This window comes from Gopherus flavomarginatus, chromosome 9, assembly GCF_025201925.1.
Source record: "Gopherus flavomarginatus isolate rGopFla2 chromosome 9, rGopFla2.mat.asm, whole genome shotgun sequence".
In the NCBI taxonomy this organism is placed as follows: Eukaryota; Metazoa; Chordata; order Testudines; family Testudinidae; genus Gopherus; species Gopherus flavomarginatus.
Window position 1 is genome coordinate 92,363,957 of NC_066625.1, and position 19,412 is coordinate 92,383,368.

At 60.4% G+C, this 19,412-nt stretch overlaps 3 protein-coding genes across 4 annotated transcripts in view; 2 read left to right on the top strand and 1 right to left on the bottom strand.

Annotated features, from left to right (window-relative positions):
• The first annotated feature begins 1,062 nt into the window (after positions 1 to 1,062).
• LOC127057951 (cation channel sperm-associated protein 2-like) lies at positions 1,063 to 7,603 on the top strand. Of its 2 annotated transcripts, none has more exons than XM_050967247.1 (2): positions 1,063 to 1,616; positions 7,568 to 7,603. In XM_050967247.1, exons 1-2 carry the CDS (start codon positions 1,385 to 1,387, stop codon positions 7,591 to 7,593), a joined length of 258 nt encoding a protein of 85 aa, XP_050823204.1. In that variant the 5' UTR covers positions 1,063 to 1,384; the 3' UTR covers positions 7,594 to 7,603. The 2 variants fall into 2 exon arrangements, with proteins under 2 accessions (XP_050823204.1, XP_050823203.1); XM_050967246.1 differs by lacking the exon at positions 7,568 to 7,603 and adding an exon at positions 2,426 to 3,823.
• LOC127057947 (zinc transporter ZIP1-like) lies at positions 3,864 to 5,626 on the bottom strand. Its single transcript, XM_050967239.1, has 3 exons — positions 5,497 to 5,626; positions 5,219 to 5,349; positions 3,864 to 4,992 (listed from the first exon to the last, which is right to left on the bottom strand). The coding sequence occupies exons 1-3, from the start codon at positions 5,591 to 5,593 to the stop codon at positions 4,336 to 4,338; spliced, it is 885 nt and encodes a 294-aa protein (XP_050823196.1). The 5' UTR covers positions 5,594 to 5,626; the 3' UTR covers positions 3,864 to 4,335.
• A 4,157-nt stretch (positions 7,604 to 11,760) lies between the features above and the next one.
• The window catches only part of STRC (stereocilin), a 35,584-nt gene continuing 27,932 nt past the window's right edge, over positions 11,761 to 19,412 (top strand). The window contains exons 1-6 of the mRNA XM_050968934.1: positions 11,761 to 12,958; positions 13,072 to 13,096; positions 14,015 to 15,293; positions 17,457 to 17,519; positions 17,791 to 17,901; positions 18,077 to 18,243. Coding sequence (XP_050824891.1) covers positions 11,761 to 12,958; positions 13,072 to 13,096; positions 14,015 to 15,293; positions 17,457 to 17,519; positions 17,791 to 17,901; positions 18,077 to 18,243 — 2,843 coding nt within the window. The remainder of the gene's footprint in view (positions 12,959 to 13,071; positions 13,097 to 14,014; positions 15,294 to 17,456; positions 17,520 to 17,790; positions 17,902 to 18,076; positions 18,244 to 19,412) is intronic.

The following is a 19,412-nucleotide window of genomic DNA, read 5'->3' on the forward strand; positions in this document are numbered from 1 at the left end:
GCTCCATCTCTCCCGAACTGCCTTCCTTAGTTCCTGGGTGAAAAGCCAAGTCCTTATTATTCCCCCACCCCATCCTTTGGTCTCCCCTCTGATGGCTAGAAACCACCACCTAATTTCCAGCCTGAAATTGTTCTTGGCCAGTTTATCCTCATTTGTTCTTGTGCCAACATTGTCCTTTAGCTTCAATAGCTCTTCACCCTTCCTGGTGCTTATCTCCCTGATGTGTTTATAGCCAGCAGTCATAGCCCCTTTCTGCCTTCATTGTGCCAGGCTAAACAAGACCAGCTCTTCTGGTCTCCTCCCATAAGGCAGGACCTCCGTTCTCCTAGTAGCTCTTCTCTGCATCTGTTCCAGTCTGAATTCATTTTTCTTGCCCCTGGGTAACCAGAACTGTACACAGTGCCTCATACGCTGGCATGAATACTTCTCTCTGCTGGAAGCGCCTGGTTTGCTAGGAGTGAATTTGCCTTTTTTGCAGTGCATCACTAATAGCTCATGCTTGATCACAGGAGGACTAACACCTCCAGCTCTCTCTCCTCCTCTGCTGCTTCCAACTGAGGTTTGCAGAGATGCCCCTGGGGTGAGCGTGGGCATCCATAAGCATTAAGGGATGGCAATGATGGGTGAGTCCTGAGGAACCTGTCCCCCAGAGTAGCAGGTACACCCCCCCCCCCCCGCATTCATCACAGCACCCTGTCCTTAGAAGGGCAGGGACCGCAGGGTTTGGCCTTAACTCCGAGAACAGCCCTGGGCACAGGCACCTGCATACAATACAGGGCTGTCAGGGCACAGCCCCTGCACCCACACCCACACCCACCCTAGCTGGACCTGGACAGCTTGCCTGCCAGACCCTTTATTCCAGGCCATGGCTGAGCCAGCCCCAGGGCTGCAGCTGACCTGGGTCGCTATCCGTGGTGGGGTTTAGAACCAGCAGTGTTTCTCTCCAGCAATACGTTGGGTTCCTCTCTTCAGCAGGTCTCAGGCCTCAGGCTTGGAGTTGGGCCCAGGAGCAGAGGCAACCCCTAGTGTGCAGCAGTTGGAGTACAAGGTGGTAGTGAAGCAGAGCGTGAAGAACTGTAAGTGCACGTGTCCCACACAGGGCAAGCGTTCGCCTAGCTGCAGGAGCCTGAGCAGAGTTGTGCTGAGCTAACTCTGCTTCTGTTCTGCCTCTCACTGTGCTGGGAAGGCTGCAGCCTGGGGATACCCCTTCCTGGGAGCACCCAAGGCCTTGGGTGCAGGGGCAGAGAGCAGCAGAAGGGAAGACCACAGTGAGCCACTCCTTCTCCCAGCAGCAGGAGTCCCTGTTCCATGTGCAAGGGGAGGGGGCATTAGACAAAAGGGCCCTTTGCCTCCCCTCACAGCAGGGCAGGAATCTCATCCCACCATGCACGAGATGCATGGGAATCGAGGGGGGCCTTTGCCAATCCTGAAGCTGCAGCCTTTGCCTCTGCCAGTGGACTGGGAGACATACATCCACCAGAACCTGCAGAGCCTGGTGGAGGTAAATGAGGATGGGCAGGTGGCGTGGCCCAGTGATTCCCTCTTCCGTTACTTTGAACTGCTGGAGCAGCTGCAGCACAACCTGGAAGAGCGCAAGAGGCTGCAGCATTACGCAGGTGAGTAGGAGACAAATAGCAGGGTGAAGGGGGCAGGTTCCTGAGCACACATGGGTGAGCAAACCCAGCACAGAAAGATGTGCACCTGCCCCTCTTTTGAAACACTGCCTGGCCTCCTTTCTACCTGCAGCATTTCATTCTTCTCAGCTCAGCCCTCCCCCCCAAGCACCAGTGAAACAACCCTCCAGCTAGGGAGCAGGGCTCCCTGCAAGGCAGTTTCCATGCCCCAGACCTGCTCCCTCCCCAGTTTGCTCCTGGGGCAGAGCATGCTCATTGCTATTGACCAGAAAGGCTAGTTGTCCCCCAGAATGGAAAAGACTGTTCCAGGGGCAGTCACCTGAGGGCAAGGTCTGCTCTGCACCAGCTCTGCACACAGAGCCCACAGTGGCACTGCCTTTGCCCCCTGTCCTGGCACCAGCATCCTCCCAGGCTGAACTGCATTGGATTGTCTACCCCCTTTATTTCTCTGACCTCCCTGGGATGTGCAGCTCCTCCGAACTTAGCATGTAACAGCAGTGCCATCTAGCCTCAGCTTCCTGTCATGCTGTTAGATCAGCACCTCTCCACCCCTGCTGCTCAGTACAGCTGCATGAGTGGCTGGTGCCCCTTCAGGACCGTGGCAGCTCCCTACCAGCAGAAAGCCGCTAGCTCCAGAGATCTGAACACAGGAGTGGTTGGCCCTTGCCATTCTGCAGGACCGGGTCTCCTCGCTACAAGCTGATCAGCCCCTCAGTCCCTGTGGTTGGGGGACAAGCCATTACTTCACCAGCAGCAAACAGCCAGACCTTGTCTACCTTCCTTTCCTACAGTCATGGCCTTATTGAACATGGAGGACAAGTAGGGAGCCGCGTCCAAGGGGCTCTGTGCAGCAGGAGAGCCCTTCCCACAAGGGGAGAAGTCAGCACCACTACGCTGCAGAGATAACGACAGAACTGCCTGCAGGAACAGCTGTCCCAACCCCTTCCTCCCTCCCCAGCCTTCCGCATTCCCCCTCCAATCTCCACACCTATCCTGCTGCAGGCTCAAGGCAGCTGACCTTAGAGGCTGTCTTAAGACCTGGGCTAAATTAAACAGGAAGTAGCTGACCCTTGTACATTTGGCAGCATGTGCTCATTACACAGCTGATTCAGCCTTCCTCTCCAGGGTTCGGCCCTCCATCCCCTTCCCTCTAGCTGTGGCTGTCCCACCTCCACTGCACAGCACAAGTGCCCCACAAGCCTGCCTCCCCTGTTCCCTTGGGGTGCTGATGCAGGCTAACTGCACCACGGTTGGCATGCTGGAGCCTCTGACCTCCAACAAGCAGGCTGGGTCTGGGGCAACTCATGAACCAGCCTCCAAGCTGCAGGCCTTGCCTGGCCTGTGCTGGGGGGAGGGTGGAGAGTGCTTCCTCTCGGCTCTGTGCAGGAAGTGGCCAGCAGCGGCAGACAGGGAACGGATAGCAGCGGCTGGATTCTTTATACAGCTGAGCATCTCCATGTAGTTTACAGGATTCCCATCTGCTCTTGCCCATGGCAGCAGTTCCTTTGGGGCCATCCATTACTGGTGCCTCCCCCGTCTGCTAGCATTGGGGGAGTAAAGAGGCATGTGCTAGAGGTCAGCACTGCTAGTCTGGGAAGGGGGGGGGGGGGACTCTGTTCTCAGTTCCTCCAGGACAGGCTGCAATATCACAGGCAAGTCTCCCCCAACTACAGAACAGGGATAAGGCCCAGCTCACAGGAACACCAATTGATTCTTCAGCCAGAGACCAGGCTTGTCTCAGCAAAGACCCTGTGCACCGCATTTCCTGTGGTACCTGGGCTGTGACCCTGGGTACTGCCCAGTGCCACCAGTGGTTGCCTGGAGGCAGCATCTCCTCCTCTGGCGATGAGTCATTGGGCCTGAAGAGCAGCCCCTGCCACTCAGGCCCACAGTCAAGTCTGCCTCCTCCTAAGGCTGCAAGGAGCTGAGACTTCACTCTCCATTGCTCACCAGAGGTCACTACAGCACCAAGCAATCCTGGCCCGAGACAGGGCTGTTCCCCTGCCCCAGGCTGCTGTTCACAGGGCCAGTGCAGAGCATTGTCCTGCCCTCCCTCAGTGCCAGGCCCCTGCTCCCTGCATTCCTTTGCTCTGCTCCAGGCTGGGGCAGTGGTTTCAGGGCTGGCTCTGGCCCTGCCCAGCCACCACACTCAAGGGCATCTCACAGGATCAGCTCTCTGCTTTTCCCATGCGATGGAGATGCACCCCCCCACACACACACACACGGGCACACCCTATGGAGCCCATCTCCTGCCAGAACCCAGACCTACCCCAGCAGGGGGTAGAGGGAACTGGCTTTCCTGGGCACAGCAGAATCTTTAATACATGCCACACAATTTTCACTTGTAAAATCAGTTTGATAGACCTTTAAAAGGATAAAATGGAGGGGCTGCTTTGTGAACACCCCTCACCACAATGTGAGTGATGGTGATCAGGCATTTACACATTCACCTCACCTGCTGGCCCGAGTGCAGGCATTACGCTCATGAACAGCATACTGCTAGGCTATTAATCCAGGCCCTACTGTGTCTCCAGAGCAAAAACCAGGCTGCCCTGAACCCACCCCCAAAACTCATCCCAATCCATCTCTAGGAGACACTCTGGTAGCAGGGGCTGAACCTGCAGCTGACGGTTTCCCAGGCCAGTGTCTGCCTCAGTACATGTGAGCGCAGCCAGCAGCTGCCCAAGCAGGGCCAATGGTGTCAGCCCAGGAAGCGCAAGGCAGCCATGACTGAGAAGCCCAGCAGCATGGAGAGCACTTTCGGCAGGCGACACATCGGGGAGCTCAGTTCGTGAGGCAGGATCTCGAGGAAGGTGATATAGATGAAGGTCCCTGCAGCGATCCCTTCCAGCAGGCACTGGGCCATGGTGCTGCTGGGGCCTGGGTTCTGCATCATCACAATCCCCACTGTGATGCCCAGGGGAGACATGAGGGCAAAGGTGCCAATCAAAACCACAAACCAGCGGGTGGGGACCTCGCTCTGGAGCAGCAGGAGGGAGAGGCTGACAGCAATCACACTCTTGTGCACCAGGATGGCAATGCAGATCTGCAGCACCTTGGACTCCGTGTCCTGCAGCCCCACAGCCAGGCCCTCAAACAGTGAGTGCACCGACAAAGACAGGAAGAGGACAAAGGAGCGGAAGGACGAGTGGGCCCGGAAGTCTGCAGGCAAGTGAGGCGCACCTGTCTCTACTACCCACTCACCAGTGCCTGCTGGCTGAGGGGTGGCCTCCCCACAGGAGAGGAGAGGGGTGGCCTCCCCTGCCCTCCGTTCACTGCAGTCCAGGACCACGTGCTCAATTATGAGAACCAGCAGGAAGCCAAGAGTCAGGACGAATTCAGGAAAGGGAAAGTCCACCTGGGGAAGCAGAGAGAGCATTGGCCCAAGCAGAGGGGTCCAGCCCCCCAACCCAGCAGAGCAGCAACCCACCACTAGTGACCTGCTTCGGTGGAGACGACCCCACGGCCAGCTGGAGGAGGGGAGAGGGGGCGCTGCAGCAGGGACCCGGAAGGAACAGCCAGCCCAGCTGGCCCCCAGGGCTGGGCCCATCCCAGCGCTATTGGGGGGGGGGGGGACGCCCTACCGTGATCCGCTGGCTCCGCAGCTCCTCCCGCATGTCAGACAGGGAGTCAGGGACGATGTCCAGCAGGCAGGCGGCCAGGAAGATGCCTCCGGCCACACAGCCGACGAAGCTGCGCCACCGCCCGCGGGTCCCTGCTCCGGAGAGGGAATAGTCAGCATCGCAGCCTCCCGCTGGGAGACCCCAGCCCGAGGGGCGGGATCCCGTCCCTCCCCTGGGAGACCCCGGCCCGCAGGATCCCGTCCTCGTCCCTCCCCCGGGAGACCCCGGCCCGCACCCACCCGCGCCCCGCAGCCGCACGGGGAGCAGCCCGCAGAGCAGCGGCAGGAGCAGCAGCCCGAACAGGCAGCCCAGCTTGGCAGCCAGCAGGGACCGCATGACGCCACCTCGCAGGTCCCTGGCTGCCCGCGCGAGTTTTAAACCCGCTCCCCGCGGGACAGGCCCCGCCCACAGGACTCCCACCCCCGCACGCGGACTGGCCAAGCCACAGAAAGGGCGGTTCGGGGCGGGGTCTGTACGATAAGAGGCGGGGCGTATGCACAGATGGGAGAGCCCCAGACACGTGGTAGCGGCTGGGCCAGTTTGTCAGTGTCAAGCGGAGGGGGTGGGGCCTGGGGCCGCACTGATTCCGGTCAGGTCCAATGCCGTCCAGGCTCCCCCCCACCCCGCTTCTCTGCAGGTCGCAGACCCTTCTCCCCTGGCTGCTCCAAACCCGGCGCCCTCCAGCGCAGGAAGGGAGGAGCAGCTCAAAGTGCCTCCTTGTCTGTTCTCCTGGGGGGGCTGGAGCTGACACCTCCCTGGGAGAGGGCCACCTCTGTCTGCCCCAGGGCTGGGGTGGGCTGCACAGCTCCTGGTCAGCAGTGGTTCCGTTTCTGTCCCCGCCAGCCCCCCTGAAGTGGAGACCAGAAGGGAGGTGCCCCTGGCAGCTGGGGGAGTGAGGGATAATGGGCCTTGGGACAGTGACTCAGGTTCAGAACCTGTTCATGGCTTCCTTTCACTACTCTCCAAGGGTGATCACGTAGGGTGGGTTACTGGGCCATCTGGAAAAGAGGAGGGATGGGAAACTCTAGCAGCAAAAGTTTTAATGTCTGTCAATAAGTCTCACCCCCTTAGCTGCAATCTGCCTGTGAGACCCACTCTCCTCTATCAGCCGCAGTGTAGACAGAGGATTTGCAGCTAGGGTGTGTGCGCAGCACGCCCGTCAAAGACAATGACAGCATGGCTCCCCCTCCCCCGTCACTGCCTCACGGCTATTTCCCAAAGACTGTCCAATACTGGGGGCTGCAGAGATGTTCTGAGCCCTGTTCTGGGGAGATACTATTCCTGGTCCCCAGCTGGTGACCCCAGCAGCAGAAGCAGGAGGGGTAGCAGCCATGTAATCCTGCCCCAGCTGTGTGGTAGCTGGCCTGCCTCAGTAATACCCTGGTGCAGCAAGGTCTGCAGACTAGCTTGATGCTGCCAAAGCACCTGGATTACCTTCTGTCAGCTTTGACTCCATAGCTTTTGGCTTTCACTCACTGCTCTTTTGTTCTCAGATCCTGGGACAGTAGTAAAGAGGGGCCTAGCTGGCTCATTTTACATCCCCGGTGTAGCCTGTTCTGTCTTATTCTGCTTTCCCAGCTAAGCAGCTTTAGGGCTTGTTTATACCTGGGGTCTGCACCACTTTAAAATTACAGTGGTGCAAAAATTGTGTGTGGACAAGGCCTTAGTCTCACCTTGTATTTGCAACTCTGAGCCCTGCCCTCCAGAGTTTCCTTTACTCTGTCTTTTTGTGAACAATAGGTGATCTCATGCCGTATCCTTGAGTTGAATGGGGGGAGGGTGTCTGCTGTCTGTGTGGACAGAGTTATAGGGAGCAGGGAAACTGAACCAGTGTATCTACCTGGGGGGTGGGGAGCAGCTGAGTATTCCTGCCTCCTGCATCCCTGGAGAAGTGTGAGGGAGAAACTGCCGGGGCTCTCTGCTTGTGACATATTTGAGGTTATGGTGAGCAATTTTCATGTTAAGGAACATTTTGCTGCAGGGTTCAGGCTTTGGAGAGTCACATGCAGAGTTGAAAGGAAAAACCACTGCATCCTGTGAGCTGGGGAGGGGAGCAGTGAGGAGTCCCATTAGGGGGCTGCTTGGCAGAGGACCAGTAGGGCAAAGGAGCCAGAACCCCCAAGTTCTGGAGGGGGCCATGCCCTGGACTCCTGGGTGAGATCAGTCAGTCCAAACTCTCAAGGTGCTGAGTCTCGTAAAGGTGAATATCAAACACTTCAGGAAAACCAGCCGCCTCATCTGCTCAGAATCCAGTATGTGGGATCTAAGTCCATTTCCTTGGAGTGACTGTGACTCACCTTAACCCTTTAGACTCCACCGACAAGAATCTTCCCTGAGCAGCTTCTGGCTCCCCGCCCCTAACCCTAGCCATGGGGCCCAGCCCTTCCCTGGGATATTTGTCAAGGTAAGAAATTCCTGCCCCTTGACATGTTTGCCCATTTGCCATTGCAGAGGGAACTAAATGGTCAAATGAACCCAAACATGAAATCAAGCAAGCTAATTATGCCAACTGTCTAACTGCACAAACCCAAACACCCTTGCCCTGCCCCTGCCCCGCCCCTTCCCTGAGGCCACATCCTCGATCACTCTCTCCCCCTCCTGCTCTCCGCTACCCTCACTCACACGGGGCTGGAGGGGAAGAGGGGGATGTAGCTGCTTTTATTTACCTCCTTGCTTGTCCAAGCAGCTGTTCAGTTGCCTGCCCAGGAGGGAGCTGTGACGCCCCACAGCTGGCGCACGGCAGCTGGACTGCTGCTTGTCTCCTGTTTTGTGCCGACCTCTCTTGCTCCTGCTTGGCCTGGAAGCAGGTATTGCTCCATGACCAGTTCAGGCCGCCAGTGGGGGTCAGTATGTCAGATTCCTGGCCGTATTCTGCAGATGAAGGCAGGGTCCCATGGCCAAGTGGTCCAGAGCGTCTGCTGTCTGGAGCCTGGCTGCCTCTCCAGCTTGTCCCGCTGTTTGAACGTGCCACACGGTGAGCTCTTGGGTCTCCATCCCCCAGCAGCTTCCACCCCGTGGCCTTTCCAGCATGCGGAACTGAGCTGAGATGCAAACACTCACCAGGGAGAAGCATCTGGGCGGGGATGCCCCAGCATGGGCTCTCACCTGCCATGTAGGACGCACAGTGCCCGGCAGTGGGCAGGTGAAGACCAGCTAGAATGCAGGGCAGCTGTCCTCTGGGCCTGGAGGTGGAGGGTCTCTTTGTCCCGCAGAACCCCCGTTGTCAGGGTGACTGGGCCTGGCCTGCTGGGAGAAGGCAGGCAGCTGCCCCCAGCCCAGGACATTTCCCCGTCTCCTCAATTATTCTGCTGGTGAAGGGAGCCGAGTAGGCCATGGCCCAAGACATTAATAATGGAGCAGGCAGGCCATTGTTCACGGGCAGAGGCGTCCGGGCTGGCGGAGATCAGCCAGGCTGTGCAGGGACAGGCCTCAGGTTACAGGCTCGCGCCAGGGGCTGTCGGAGCAGAGACCAGCAGTGCCAGGTGTGGCAGGACAAATACATCGATTGTGCACAGCTTCTCCGAGTGCTGAGCCCTGTGAGGGGGCTGGGCTGGTGGTACCAGGGCTGAGGGGCTGGGCTACGAGCTCAGGAGGGCCTGGGAGATGGGCTATTGGTACAGAGGTGGGGGAAAGTCTTGGTTTCTATCAGTGTGGGGGAGGGGAGAAGCCCGTATGGGAGGGTGGGGGGTCAGGCTCTATCAGTAGGGGGAGGGGAGCAGTCTGTATGGGAGAAGTGGGATTGGGCTCTATCAATGGGAGGAGAGGAGCAGTCTGTATGGGAGGGTGGGGAGAGGGGAGCAGTCTGTATGGAGAGGGTTGGGCTCTATCAATGGGGGGAGGGGAGCAGTCTGTATGGGAGGGTGGGGGGTTGGGCTTTATCAGTGGGGGGAGGGGAGCAGTCCGTATGGAAGGTGGGGCATGGTCCCTCTCAGTGATGGCAGAGAAATGTCAATGGGGCACGGATCCTGGAGGATCTTCTTCCTCCAGGGGTCAGGAATTGGCTAATGGGCGTCCTAGCCCTTATCCCTGGGCCTGTGCTGCTACCCTGGCTGGGGGCCAAGTTAGCACCTGCTGCTGTCCTGTGGCCGACCCCAGGTGGCAGGGGTCAGTGCGTGCTCGCCCTTCCCCTTGCTGCCAAGCTGAAGGGGCACTTGCATCTCCCTGCCTTAGCCCTGCAGCTTCGGGCTCCATGCTGGGCTGTCAGATCCCGGTCTGGGCACAGAGAGGGCCCGCCAGGAGGCAGATGCACCTTGCTCTCCCCTCCCCCATCACCAGGTAAGGTGTGTCTGCCTCTTGCAATGCGTCCTCCTCCTGGTGCACGTTGGCCCTTCAGCATTAGCTATTATCATTAATGCCGGTAGTCCCGGAGCACCGAGACCCAGCAGCCAAGATTGGACCCATGCTTCCAGGGGCTGCACAAACCCCTACCGAGATGGGGGACCCCTGGTGCTGGGGGTGGGGGTTAAGTCCATTAATGGCTATTAGCCAGGGTGGGTAAGGAATGGTGTCCCTAGCCTCTGTTTGTCAAGGGTGGAGATGGATGGCAGGAGAGAGATCACTTGATCATTGCCTGTTAGGTTCACTCCGTCTGGGGCACCTGGCATTGGCCACTGTCATCAGACAGGATACTGGGCTGGATGGACCTTTGGTCTGACCCAGTCTGGCTGTTCTTATGAGATGGGGGCCCCCTGGTGCCGCAGGCTGCACAGACCCCAACCGAGATGGGGGCCCACTGAGTGCTGGGGGCTGCACGAACCCCAACCGGGATGGGGGGCCCTTGGTGCCGTGGGCTGCACAGATGCCAACCGAGATGGGGGCCACCTGGTGCTGGGGGCTGCATGGACCCCAACTGAGATGTGGGCCCCCGGATGCTGGGGGCTGCGTGGACCCCAACTGAGATGGGGGCCCCCTGGTGCCGTGGGCTGCACGGACCCCAACTGAGATGGGGGCCCCCTGGTGCCGTGGGCTGCACAGACTCCAACCAAGAGGGGGGCCCCTGGGTGCTGGGGGCTGCACAGACCCTGACCAAATTGTGGTTCTTCCCATCCATTGATTTCAATAGATCTGAGCCCAAGTGACTTTCCAAAAGCCACAAGGGGAGTCTGTGGCAAAGCCAGGAAACAAACGCAGCTCTCCTGAGTTCCAGCGCAGCCTCTGGTGCCTGCCTCTTGGCCCTCGTGCCCTGGCAGTCTCTGGCATTCCTCCCCTCCCCTCCCCTTCCTTTGAGTGGAAAGTGTAAGGTGAGCACTGAGCTGGACTCGTCCTTCCTGGGTGTAAGTAATGCTCAGCCGGCGGAAAGAGATCAGGTGAGCTGGGATTCGCCTGCCAGCCCTGCTAAGAGCGTCTGGTGTCATGGTACAGGTCCTGTTCCCTGGCAGCAAGCTCCCTGCTCCCCTGTGACCACCAGCTTCCCCAGCCTCTGGCTTCTGGGGGCTCCTGCCCTGCATAAGAACACAGAGAAATGGCTTTGTCCCCCTGGTGCTTCTGGCTGCTGCTGCTGCTGCAACCTCTGCCCCAAGCGGGTGAGTGTGGGTGCAGGGGATGGGGGGCATCGGCATGTCAAGCGTCTCTTCCTGGGGTACGTTCCCGAGAGGCAGTGTCTCCGCTTCACAGGGGAACAGGGGACAGCAGGGAGCAGAAAGCTAGGCTGGTGTCCTGCAGGGCCTCACATCCCGTCCCTGACTGGGGCCAAGTGCTGGAAACCCTGTCCCAGGACAGTTCCAAGTCAAAGCCCTCCCAGCCCCCTTGGGCCGAGCTCGGGTGGCTAGCTGGAGCCTCCCCAATGGCCGCCCTGCTATTTTTAGCATGTTAGCTCCAGCAGAGGTAGCGTAAGTCTGTCTGTCCAGGCAGACATCCCCTAGTGTCTCCCAGCAGGATAGCCCCTGATAACAGGAAGATGTCACTTGCCCGGGCCAATCAGTGATATCCTGTGGCAGTGAGTCCCACAGATGAACTGTGTGGCATGAAAAGGTATTTCCTTGGATCAGATATACACTTGCCACCTGCCGGTGTTGCTTGTGCATTACCAGAGGGCAGGTAGTAACGCCATGGGCAGCTCTCTGGGGAGTGGCGTGTGCCTGGCTACAGCAATGACCATTTGTAGCGCCACAGGGCTGGGACAGGGATGTGAACGTGCAAAGGAGGGTGCAGAGAGCCCAGGCACTGTCACGGCAGCAGGCCCCATGCACAGGTGGGCCCAGTGATTCCTGGAGAGGCACAGAGCTGGGGTACGGGGAACTGCAGGTGCTCAGCGCCTCTTGGAGACCTGAGGAAGGCGTGAGACAGGTGTCGCCCATTGGTAGAGCTGGATGAGCGCCAAGTCCCGGCCCCACACATGCTGGAGAGCGCCCCTCACTTAGCCAGCTGCTGGGGGAGGTCCTGCCTTATGGAGCCCTGAAGGGCACCATGCACTTGGCAGAGAGCTGAGAGACACCGGCCCTGCCCCAGCATGCTCCCAGGTGGCCAGGCAAGGGGGCCTGAGCCAAGCTTGCGGGTGGGCAGCAATGGACGCTAATGTGCTGTACCTGATTGGCTGGGAATTGCTGCTTGTTCACCAGCTGCAGGGTGATGTGGCCTCACAGTCACTGGGCAGGGAGATGGGGGTCCTTGACTGGTATGGGGGTGACCCTTGTTCTCAGTCAGGGGCCCTGCTCCATGCCCTTTCAGCCAGCTTGGCTTCCCCTGCAGGAGTAGCCCCGGAAGGGCACAGGGTCCCAGTCCGAGACCTCATCTCCTTCCTGATGCTGGAGGGCGGGCGGCGGTCTGGAGGCTCAGTCCTGTCCAGCTTTCCAGCAGGCCTGAGGCAGCAGGAGGACGTGAAGTCTCTGGTGAGGAGCGTGCTGGTGGGGCTGGAGTCCCTGGGGATCCTGCCTACGTTCAGGAGTTCCCCCCTCCGGGCCCTGTGGCAGAGCCGCGGCAGCAGGAGCCAGATTTCTGGCTTTCTGTACAACATCTCCATGCACCTTGAGAGGCAGGAGCTGGACGAACTGGGGGCCATGCCCTGGAGGAGCCTGCTGCAGCACCTCCTATCTCAGCCCTCCCCGACCCCTGCTCTGCAGCTGAGGGATGTCCTGATCTCACTGAGGGGCAGCCGTGACTGGGACATGCTCTTAAGCCTCATCCACAGCCTGCTGAGCCTCTTCAGCAGAGACCAGACCCTGCTCCTCTTCCTGCAGCAGAACTGGGCGCGGCTTAGCAGCCTGGGGGAGGCTCTGACCCAGGCGCTGCTCACTGAGGTGCTGGGCCAGGGCAGCCCTGGCTTGCAGGGCACTGATTGCATCCTGACAGGCCATGGGAACTGCAGCTCCAGCACAGACTGGGTGTCACAACTGCTGAAGCTCTTTGAAGGCACCAGTTGGAAGCCAAGGGTCCATCTGCAGCCTGCAGGCCCCGTCCTGGCTTCTGAACGCTTTAAACCCTTCCGCGTGGTGCCCGGGGCCATCCGAGCGCTGAACCCCAATGCCAGCAGCCTTCTGCAGATCTCCTGGACCAAGCAGCCAGGCCTGGACTCTGAGGGGGGCTCTGCAGACACCCTCTGGGGGGCCCTGGAGGAGGCCAAGCAGCGCGTCCTGCGGAGGATGGGCCGATCACTCTACCCCAGCTTCAGGAGGAAGGTCTCGCATGTGACGGATTTGCTGGTGGACAAGATCTCGGTGGCCCTCGGCGTCCCTCAGTCGGATCGAGAGGGGAAGTGCACCGTAGGTGAGTTGTTCCTTCCCAGGACTTGTGGGGCACTCAGGCCCCAGGCCCGCCAGGCACGGGCTACACAGTCTGGCTCCAGACGCTCACTCATTCCTTCCCTTCTCCTTTTTCAGGGACCCTGCAGCAGCTTCTGCTGTGGTGAGTCATGGGCGTGGGCCGGCGCGTGGCCAGCAGTCAGAGGCACGGGCTCCCAGCACTCCTAGATGGAAAGCCCCTGCTCATGCCGGACTCCACGCAGGGTCACCCTGGGCCTGGGCTCAGGGGCTCCTGGGATTTCAGCAAAGAAGCCTCAGCCATAACCTTCCTCTGACCCTGGCCTACCTCCAGAGCCAACTGCTTGTCTGCCTGGGGAGAGTTGCTGGAGGAGCTCTCAGAGTGGGGCCTGGCTGGGCTGGGGCAGGGGAGTGCTAGCTGCTGGGCCCATGAGCTCTGTGCCCGTGTCCCTTGCCTCCTGGGGGGAGGACAGAAAGAGGCATCCCTTTCCTTCCCCGTGGCCGGGGCCTGCACAGGCAAGAGGGAGCTGTGCTAGTTGAGGGGCTGGGATATCGCAGGGCACATGGCAGCCGTGGCTGTGACACCCCCTAACAATCAGGCTGTGTATGGAGCTGGTTCCCCCACAGGTGCTGATTCCCCCCATGGCCTTGCGTTGGGACAGGCTGCGTTGCCTGGGAGGGGAGGGGGCTCTCCTGGCCTGGGGGGACTGGGGTCAGGCGGGGAAGGTGTGAGAGCAGCCTTGGTCCCAGGCGAATGCTGAGTGCTGCACAGAGGAGGAGGACCACCCACTGGGGGTGGGGGCAGTTTATGCCGTGGGCAAGGAGGTGCGTGGCTAGGGGCTGTCTGAGGGGTATGCAGTGAGGCAGGGCCCGAGTGTGGGGGATGTGGTGGGAGGACTGAGACGGCAGAGTGTGTCCCTGTGGAGTGTGGATTGCAAGGCCAGAGGGTTTGGGGCAAGGGTGAGCATGTGGGATTTCCCCAGCCCATGCAGATGGGCTCCAGGGAGAGGGTGAGGGAGGCTCAGCAAGGTGCGTGACCAGCTCCTCTGTCTGCTGCTAACAGGGGCATCAGACATAACATCAGCTGGAACGCCCGGACCCTGGGGGTCAAGTCTAGGACCTTTCCATCTCCTCCACCAAGTCTGAGCTGCATGCAGCCTGCCCGCAAGCCCCCCCAAGTCACAAAGAGGGCATCTGGAGACGCCTGGGGTGCATCCTGGCCCTCAGCCGAGGTTCTGGAGTCTGCTTGCAATGACACGATCCCAGGCCTGCCCGGCATCTCCAACTTCACTGTATATCTTTACTGCAGCCTATTCAATGGCTCAGACAGCTCCAGCCAGCCTCCTTCAGACCTGGGGGCTGCATGCTCCAGTTCCACCTGGTATTTCTCCTCCCCCAGCGGGGACTCCATGTGGGTGAGGACATGCAGGGAGTACTTCCCTGGCCAGTTCAACACCACGGTCTGCAGCAATGCCTCCATGCTGCAGCTGCCCAGTCCCAACCAGCCTCTGATGGAAAAATTGTGTGCCAACCTCTCCCTACCCCCCAAAGGTGACAGCTGTCTAGAGGGGCTGCCTGGGGCCCCCTGGAGCCAGGAGGATTTCTGGAGCTGCTTTCTGGAAAACCAGACTCTCTGGACTCAGTGGCTGTGCACCAATGAGAGCCTGCAGGCGGTGCCCGCAAATAGCAGCACCTGGATCTTCAGACTCTGCCACGGCCACCAGCTCCAGACAAAGACACTGAATTCCTCGCTGCTCAGGAACTCTGATCCCTGCAATTTCCATGCCTGGAGCCTCCAGGAGCTCAGGAACGCTAGCCTGGTGGAGCAGTGCTGGGAGGTGAACCCTGCTCGCTTCCAGGAGCTGGTGTGTGAGAATTCCTCCCTCCTCCAGTCTTTGGTGTCTTCCCACCACTGGCTCATGGATCACTGCCTGGACTCCCTGCAGAATGAGCAGTGCTTCCTGCAGCGCCTCCTGGACATCCTGCCTATTTCCTCTCACGTGGACGCATCTTGGCTCTGCCGGGACCCTGCGTCCTACCTGCTGGGGCTGGTGTCCCAGCTCACGCACTGCGAGGAGGAGACTTCCCGCTGGATCCTCAGCGTGAACTATCTTCTGCACCTGCTGGACTTCACCCTGCCCTCCTCTGAGCTGGACGAGGTGGGGCAGGCAGCCAGGGACCAGCTGAGTGAGGCCATCCTGCTCTCCAGCCTCCTGGACAATGGCTCCTTCTGGGCCTTGCTGAAGGTGAACTCCTCCCTGAGCATCCTGCAGGCCGTGGGCCAGTACCTGAGGCAGGAGCATGATGCCTTCTTCAAGAAAGAGCTGCTGAGCTGCTTCAGTGTGAGTGGTGCCATTCCCTGCCTCTGAGCGAGTGAGCAGGCTGATGGGAGGCTCCTGCTCCCAGTCCGCCTCAGCCCTGAGTTCGCTGCACAAGCCATGCTGGGGCTAAGCTCCAACCCTTTGTGCACCCCTGAGGTGTGGGATCTCTAATGGCTGCAAACCCTGACACAGCCACTTGGGTGCACTTGTTTGTGCATGTGCCATGGGCCCAGCACTCTGCCAGACAGACCCCAAACTGCTCTTGTCATCAGCTCTGTCTGATGACCACAAACCCCCAGCGGAGAGCAGGCCCCCAGCACTGGATGCTGCACAGACACCATGTCACCAGCCCTGGGAGGCCAGAAACCCTGAGTCAGGCCCTAAACATCATGAGATTTGACAAGAGAATGAATTTTGTCCTGCTGCTTGGCCACCTGCTTTCAGGGCTGTTCTGGGGCTTGTTTTCAAGGCTCCCTCTGCAGCCACGTCCTTGGTTCACCATGAAAGCTGAGGTTCTCACAGGGCCTGACACCAGGTGCATGAGGGCTTGCAGCCCAGCAGGGGCAGGAACAGACCTGCAGTCTCTGGAGTCCTAGCCCACTGCCCCCTCCCTAGCTCATACTCCCCTCCAGTGTGCGTGGGCTAAACAAATCAGAGACCCACAGGGACCAGCAGCCCAGCTCGTCTAACCCCTGCGAAAGTGCAGGAGTTGTGGCAGATGCCATGTGCAGAGCAGGTTGGTGTATGTCTGCTGGGCATGCCGAGGGCAGAGGTGTCTGGCATGGAAGGCAAACCTGCCAAGAGAGCAGGAGACCAGGTGCTTTGAGCAGCTGCAAACCAAGGTCTCTGTGAATTGCTGCTGAGTCTAGAACCCCCTTGAAGCCCCAGGAGAACTGCTGGCCACCCAGCTAGCACAATACATCTCTCCAGAACCAGAGCCAGCAACGCCGGGTGAGCAGCGGCACCCTCTGCAGGGCCAGCATGCTGCAGTGACTAGTGCTCCTTCATAGGGGTCATTCCTGGGGAGCCCGTTGTCACGGAGCATGGGAGAGTCAGGGCCCTGCGCCCCCCACTTCCTGCCATTCACCGGGACTCTCAGCCAGCCAGTAAGACAGAAGGTTTATTAGACTGCAGGAACACAGTCCCAAGCAGGGCTTGTAGGTACAACCAGGACCCCTCAGCCAGGTCCCTCTGGGGCAAGGAACTTAGACCCCAGACTTGGGGTTCCCTGCCTCTTCCCAGCCAGCCCAAAACTGAAACCAAAAACCCCTCCAGTAGGCTCTCTCTTCCTCCTTCTCCCACTCTCCCTTTGTCCAGTTTCCCAGGCCACCCTCCTTCCTGGCTCAGGTCCTGTCCCTCACTTAGTCACCCCCTGCTCTCCCCTCCCCCATGCAGACAGTCCCAGTAAAACTAGACGACATTCCCAGGTCAACCCGCCCCGCTCCCTACTGCTTCACACCCGTGGATTAGGTTCCATGCCTGGTGGGGAGGGAGTGGCCCTTCTGGCTAGAGCCACGCACCAAGCTCTGTGGCTCCAGCAGACCCCCTCAGAGAGCCGAGGACCTAGTCATGCCCTGGGGCGAGGGCTGTCAGCAAGCCCCCGTTCAGCTCTGGCTGCGAGCTGCCCTGTTTGTGATGCTCCCCAGCAGCAACTGGGGGTATAACGGGGAATTTAACAGCTAGCTGAGCAATTGCATAGGCCCCACAAATCTCCCCGAGATTCTGGGTCCCATCAGGCTGGGCACTGTTGGGCAGCACCGGGTCCAGGGGCCTTTGGTTAACACCGTTTCTTGCTGGTTTCACAGTGGTCCACTGCAGGGAGCACAGTCCCAGCTGCTGCCCTGGCATGCCCCTGCCCCGTTCGCACCAGGCAGCCCATTGGCTCCTGTGCTGTGGGGAAGGGTCAGGCCCTGCACAGCCAGGGTTCCAGATGACCCATCTCTGGACTAAGAGCTCCTGTTGGTCTGCTGGAATTCAGGACTGTCCTGGGACCAGGAGAGTGACAGAGGGAAAGAGCCCAAATTTCTGGAGAAGTCCCACCTCTGGCCCTGGCAACAGTGCCCCAGTGGCATCCCCTTCCCGCGGATCAGAGGGGTGCTGCAGGCGTGCTGGGGATCGAGGGGTGCCTGGGGGATGGGCCAGCGGACGGTCCCTTGCTGAGACCTCTCCTGCTCTCTCCAGCAGCCTGTGCTCTGGGATCTGATCCAAAGAGAAGAGGGTGCCCCGGCGCTGGAAGTCCTTGTGCAGGTACCGACCCCGCTCAGCAGGGCCTGGGGGCTGTTCCACCTCCTCCCTGGCAAAAGCCCCTCCCTGCGGCCCCAGATTCCATGGGTGCCCCGGTGTGGGGCAGGTGCCCTGTACTCCAGTAAGATGCTTCCACCTTCCCACAGCCCATGCACCTTGCCCTGGGCTCCCCTCTTGTGTTTGATGGGGAGCCCAGCCTAGCTCGGCTTGCTGGGCCCTGCCCTGGCCACACAGCTCCGTGGGCCCTGCCGTGACATGCTGTCCTTCCCCACAGGAATACCTGCAGATGCCGCAGGAAAATTTCCAGCAGCTGCTGCTGTCGGCGGAGAGCGAGGCAGTGCAGCATTTCCTGTCCCTGCTGCACCGCTCCTGGCCCCGGCTGCAGGTGGGCAGCATGTGCCAGCGGGAGGGGGGTAGGTTGCTGGTGCCTTAGGGGTGAGGATGCATTATGGCCATTGGCCCATGTTAGGGAGTCTCCTCGCGTGGGCATGGGGGCAGCTGTCCCCCAACGGCTGGGGTCCTGCCACCATGCAGGGAGCCTCAACGTGCTGCTCCGGCAGGTTCCCATGTCGGATGAGCAGGCGCTGCAGTCTCTCGCCTCGCGGCTGATGGGCCGCTTCCCCCAGCTCACTCCGCAGCTCTTTGTTGACCTGTCGCAGTTCATACCGTTCATGGCCGTGTCCGACATCATGAGAGTCCCGCCTGCCCTGCTGGCCAACGAGAGCGTGTGAGTGAGGCCCCAGGAACGTGCCCCGTAACACCCTCTGCCTCAGTCCTAGCCCCACCTCACCCCAAACTGCTCCCCACTTGGAGCCCCTTGCACTCCCACGCTGAGCCCCAGTGCCCCGCATGCCCATAACTGGCTCCCCAGAGCCCCGCGGGCCCTGTAGTGTGCCCCAGTCCCCTCACACACACACACACCAGATCAGCCCCCAGCTCTGAGCCCCCTGCACCTGGTCACACAGCCCCTGGCCTGCTCTGAGCCCCAGCTCTGACCCCCTGCACCTGGTCACACAGCCCCTGGCCTGCTCTGAGCCCCAGCTCTGACCCCCAGCTCTGAGCCCCTGCACCTGGTCACACAGCCCCTGGCCTGCTCTGAGCCCCAGCTCTGAGCCCCCTGCACCTGGTCACACAGCCCCTGGCCTGCTCTGAGCCCCAGCTCTGACCCCCTGCACCTGGTCACAGGCCCAGCTCTTACCCCCAGCTCTGAGCCCCTGCTCCTGGTCACACAGCCCCTGGCCTGCTCTGAGCCCCAGCTCTGAGCCCCCTGCATCTGGTCACACAGCCCCTGGCCTGCTCTGAGCCCCAGCTCTGACCCCCTGCACCTGGTCACAGGCCCAGCTCTGACCCCCAGCTCTGAGCCCCTGCTCCTGGTCACACAGCCCCTGGCCTGCTCTGAGCCCCAGCTCTGAGCCCCCTGCATCTGGTCACACAGCCCCTGGCCTGCTCTGAGCCCCAGCTCTGACCCCCAGCTCTGAGCCCCTGCACCTGGTCACACAGCCCCTGGCCTGCTCTGAGCCCCAGCTCTGATCCCCCTGCATCTGGTCACACAGCCCCTGGCCTGCTCTGAGCCCCAGCTCTGACCCCCTGCACCTGGTCACAGGCCCAGCTCTGACCCCCAGCTCTGAGCCCCTGCTCCTGGTCACACAGCCCCTGGCCTGCTCTGGGCCCCAGCTCTGAGCCCCCTGCATCTGGTCACACAGCCCCTGCCCTGCTCTGAGCCCCAGCTCTGACCCCCTGCACCTGGTCACAGGCCCAGCTCTGACCCCCAGCTCTGAGCCCCTGCTCCTGGTCACACAGCCCCTGGCCTGCTCTGAGCCCCAGCTCTGAGCCCCCTGCATCTGGTCACACAGCCCCTGCTCTCACCCCCTGCTCTCCCACGGCCTGCCTTGCAGA

What these genes read in the sequence shown, in the direction of transcription:
- LOC127057951 (XM_050967246.1), top strand. Translation starts at nt 1,385, where the DNA reads ATGCACGAGATGCATGGGAATCGAGGGGGGCCTTTGCCAATCCTGAAG. An exon ending in GAGGCTGCAGCATTACGCAG is followed by an intron (nt 1,617 to 2,425) that starts GTGAGTAGGAGA and finishes CCTTTCCTACAG; the next exon opens with TCATGGCCTTATTGAACATG.
- LOC127057947 (XM_050967239.1), bottom strand. Translation starts at nt 5,593, where the DNA reads ATGCGGTCCCTGCTGGCTGCCAAGCTGGGCTGCCTGTTCGGGCTGCTG. An exon ending in CGTGCGGCTGCGGGGCGCGG is followed by an intron (nt 5,350 to 5,496) that starts GTGGGTGCGGGC and finishes TCTCCGGAGCAG; the next exon opens with GGACCCGCGGGCGGTGGCGC. An exon ending in TGCGGAGCCAGCGGATCACG is followed by an intron (nt 4,993 to 5,218) that starts GTAGGGCGTCCC and finishes CTGCTTCCCCAG; the next exon opens with GTGGACTTTCCCTTTCCTGA.